General features: G+C 40.4%; 1 protein-coding gene across 1 annotated transcript; it reads left to right on the top strand.

The window, feature by feature from the left end:
• Nucleotides 1-931: 931 nt before the first annotated feature.
• Nucleotides 932-3,390, top strand: LOC104967488 (piwi-like protein 2; the record flags this gene model as incomplete). Its single annotated transcript, XM_010796958.1, has 3 exons — nt 932-940; nt 1,541-1,681; nt 3,277-3,390. Coding segments are annotated over exons 1-3 (264 nt in total), but the record flags the coding sequence as incomplete, so codon positions are not given.
• Between the last annotated feature and the right edge of the window lie 567 nt (nt 3,391-3,957).

The raw sequence follows: 3,957 nt of genomic DNA, 5'->3' as shown, positions 1-3,957 counted from the left end.
TCACTGTGAGATAACTTTCAGTAGCACGGGAGGTCCATCCATCTGTTGTTAGTGCAACAGCGGATGCAGCGGACAACTCGTGCTCAACAACCGCTCGTGTGCGCCGGTAAATTGCAGGGACCACGGACTGGCTCATGTGCGCACGGGATGGGACACTATAGCGAGGCTCGAGCACTTTCAATAAATATTTGAAGCCGGGGTCCTCTACTATTGCATAAGGTCGCATTGCCGTTGCAATATACATGCCAATTGCTTCGGTTATTTGTTTCGGTCTCTCGGCTGTCATTTCTATTGGCTTCTTAAAAACAGCGGGGATTAGCTGTTGAACAGTTGTCGTCTTTTGCCGGGCTCCGGTGATTGACAAATCTGGGTGATGCCTTCGGATGTGATTTAGCATGTTGGACGTGTTACCACTAGCATACCGCGCCGCTGTGAAACAACGCCGACACACCGTCCTCGTCCGATCCACAACTCACACCCCATCATTGTTATAGTCCACAGGGAACACAAAATGTTCCCACACACCTGATTTAAACGAAGCAGGTGGGTCTTCTAGCTCCTGTGTGTTGTGTGAACTGGCCATCGCTACTAACTTTCCTTCTTCATGTATTTTGTTTGTTTTGTAGTGTTTGTTGTTCTGTTCTTCATTTGTTATTTACGGGCGGCTGGCTTTTAGGCGCGATACCGCCCCCTGGATTATATATAGTGTAATACTGCCCTGAGTGACAGACTTTTTTCCCACTCGTAAAAAAAGGCATATTCGCCGTGTGACTGCATGTGCCGAACCGTGACGTCCGAACCGTGACGGTACGGGACGAATACGGATACCGTTACACCCCTACTGTATAAGTATTAATAGATATCAGGGTTTTTTTTCTGTGATACTGTGGAGCTGATCTTGTATAAGATGTATAACAATTCCCACGAGAACATGACGCCCGTAAACAAGATGGCGCCACGGACGTAAACAACAACATGACGTCGGAGCTCCGTAAAAACAAAGCTGTCGTCTGACGCTCTGTTTCGACACCATTCTCCTATTTTAGGAATAATTATACAGTTTGTGACGAACAGAAATAATGTTTTCTAGTGTCACTTTAAAGTTTTTACCCGGTTTAGACAAAACTCTGGATATATTGATATTCAAAACCAGATGATTTGCTCAAATGTTATACAGTAACAGTCCTAAGAAAATGTATACAAATGTTATGTCGTATTAGGAGATACAGGTCTGAAAATAAACACAAAAGGTAAGGCGATTTGTGTTTGGTAGATGATTTCTGTGTTGTTTGCAATAAATCTTATACCGTTGGAGAGCCTGTGTTCTTACCTTTCCAATGGCGCCACATTTGTGAGGAACGAGCATTTGTGGGATGAGCAGCAGATCTGAGTGTGTGGGGTGCACCCATGAAAATGTGACACATCTCCTCTGCCAATGCCAAACAGCAATCATAGAAATCATCTACCAAAACACACATTGCCTTACTTTTTGTGTTAAGTTTATACATCTATATATAATAATATGTTTCATGTTTGTTAGGACCTGACCATGCACATCAATGTGAGCGGAGAGCAGCACACGAACGCCATAAAACAGCTTCTGAAGAACATCAGCACCAACCCTGAGAGTCAGAACGAGCTGAGCCGCTGGGGCCTGGACCTCGACTCCAATATCGTCTTGGTCAGTTTATATATTAGAAAAATCTCACTGGTCAATCAATCAATCAATCAATGTTTATTTATATAGCCCAATATCACAAATGTTACATTTGTCTCAGTGGACTTCACAGTTTGTACAGAATATCAGTATGACAATACGACACCCTCTGTCCTTAGACCCTCACATCGTACAAGGAAAAACTTCCAGAGAAAACCCACAGTTTAAAGGGAAAAATGGGAGAAACCTCAGGGAGAGCAACACTGGTCCCCGGCTTGAGCTTCAATCTCAGGATCCATGTATCTGTGATCCTCTCCAGAATGGAAGTAGTCATCACATACAGAGCATCAACTAGTTCCTGAACAGTGTCCTTCACATGCTGATATCCAAGAGAGGGAGTTACACAGTCACTAGATGGAGGAATTATGAATTTTTTAATTATGTATTTTTCTCAAATTCGGAAAATTCTGACTTTTTCCTAAGAATTCTGACTTTTTCCTAGAAATTCTGACTTTTTCCTTAAAAACTCAAAATTCTGACTTTTTTCTTAAAATTCTGACTTTTTCCTAGAAATTCTGAATTTTTCCTTAAAAAACTCAAAATTCTGACTTTTTTCTCTCAAAATTCTGAATTTTTCTCAAGATCTCAAAATTCTTACTTTTTCTCAAAATCTCAAAGTTCTTACTTTTTCTGAACACTTAAAAATGTTAATCACTGGTCCCCGTCTTGAGCTTCAATCTCAGTAGTCATCACATACAGAGCATCAACTAGTTCCTGAACAGTGTCCTTCACATGCTGATATCCAAGAGAGGGAGTTACACAGTCACAAGATGGAGGAATAGAAAGCAGTATTCAATGTTTACTTCAGATTAGCTCCACGTCAGAAATGATCATGCTTGTCATATGTCTCTCTCCATAGAGGCTGAATCATCATGTTAATCACATAGCTATCATATGCCTCAAACAGTCCTGATGCTCTTCTAGGTAATCACACATCCTGTCATGTTCACAGCTACAGTTGGGATACCTTTGTTATCATGTTACTCTCAGATTGGAAGAGTACATTCAGTGTTTTCCCTACAATACAATACAAAGGGGCTTTATTGGCATGACCACATTTTAAACATAGTATTGCCAAAGCATTCCACACAAGGCGTTATAACAGAACAAAACATAAATATCAACAATACATGTGGCATAACACAAAACATACTGTATGCCAACAACAAGCAAACACAAATACATATTAGTATATCAATAAAAAGTGTGTTATATCAACATTTCATACTTCAAAGAATATTTTATATATACAGTACCAGTAAAAAGTTTGGACACACCTTCTCATTCAAAGGTTTTTATTTGTTTTAATTATGTTATACATTGTAGGTTAATGCTGAACACATCACAACTATGAAAGAGTACATGTGGAATTATGTAGTAAACAAAAAAGTGTTAAACAAACTATTTTTTATCCCATTTCATGTTTGCTTCAAAATGTACAAACACAAGAAAAAGACACGGAATCCATGTGTTGCTTTTTACACTTCAGGTGATCCTTGGCCACTTTCTTTTTTGTATTTATTGACATTAACTTAGACATTTGTTCTCTCTCTCGTCAGGCTAAAGCCAGAGTTCTTCCCATGGAGACCATCTGTCTGCAGTCCAACTCTTTCACCTGCGGTTCCGATGTCTCCTGGTCCAGAGAGATCGGCAGGGATCGTTCAATCAGCTCAGTGAGTGTTGGAAACAAATCTCTGCTGCTGTCTCCTCTTCGTTTGTGATTCATAGAATTTAGCGTCGGTGCAACATCTAAAAACTGTGAGAGATGGATTCAAGTGGATACCATTGAAATCAAAGTACTCTAACATGCACTTTAGAGAGTTTAAAAGGTCTTCATTCCCTCATATTTTCCATTGCAGTGAAAACATCTTCTTCAATTAACTGTCTTTATTGAAGTTTCTCTCTTAAAACACACTTTACAAGATTACATATGAACTAGGGCTGTCAAACGATTAACATTTTTAATCAGATTAATCACAGCTTAAAAATTAATTACCGTAATTTTCGGACTATAAGCCGCACCTGAATATAAGCCGCAGCAGCGGCATACCACTCTCGGTTCCACTTTTACTTTTGCGCGCTACCTGTCTCACTCTTTTCCGGCCTCCAGCTTTTCCTGCTGGAACCCGCCGCTTAAAGGTGGGGGTCCGCGGACCGGCCATAGAGCCCATAGAGTTAAAGGTGGTGGCCGTTAGCTGTAAAAATCCATAGATTAGCCGCACCGTTATATAAGCCGCAGC

The sequence above is a fragment of the Notothenia coriiceps genome, unplaced genomic scaffold (assembly GCF_000735185.1).
Source record: "Notothenia coriiceps isolate Sejong01 unplaced genomic scaffold, NC01 NC01_scaffold00037413, whole genome shotgun sequence".
NCBI lineage: Eukaryota > Metazoa > Chordata > Actinopteri > Perciformes > Nototheniidae > Notothenia > Notothenia coriiceps.
Note: the sequence above shows the minus strand (reverse complement) of the source record. Positions and strands in the feature narration are given on the sequence as shown.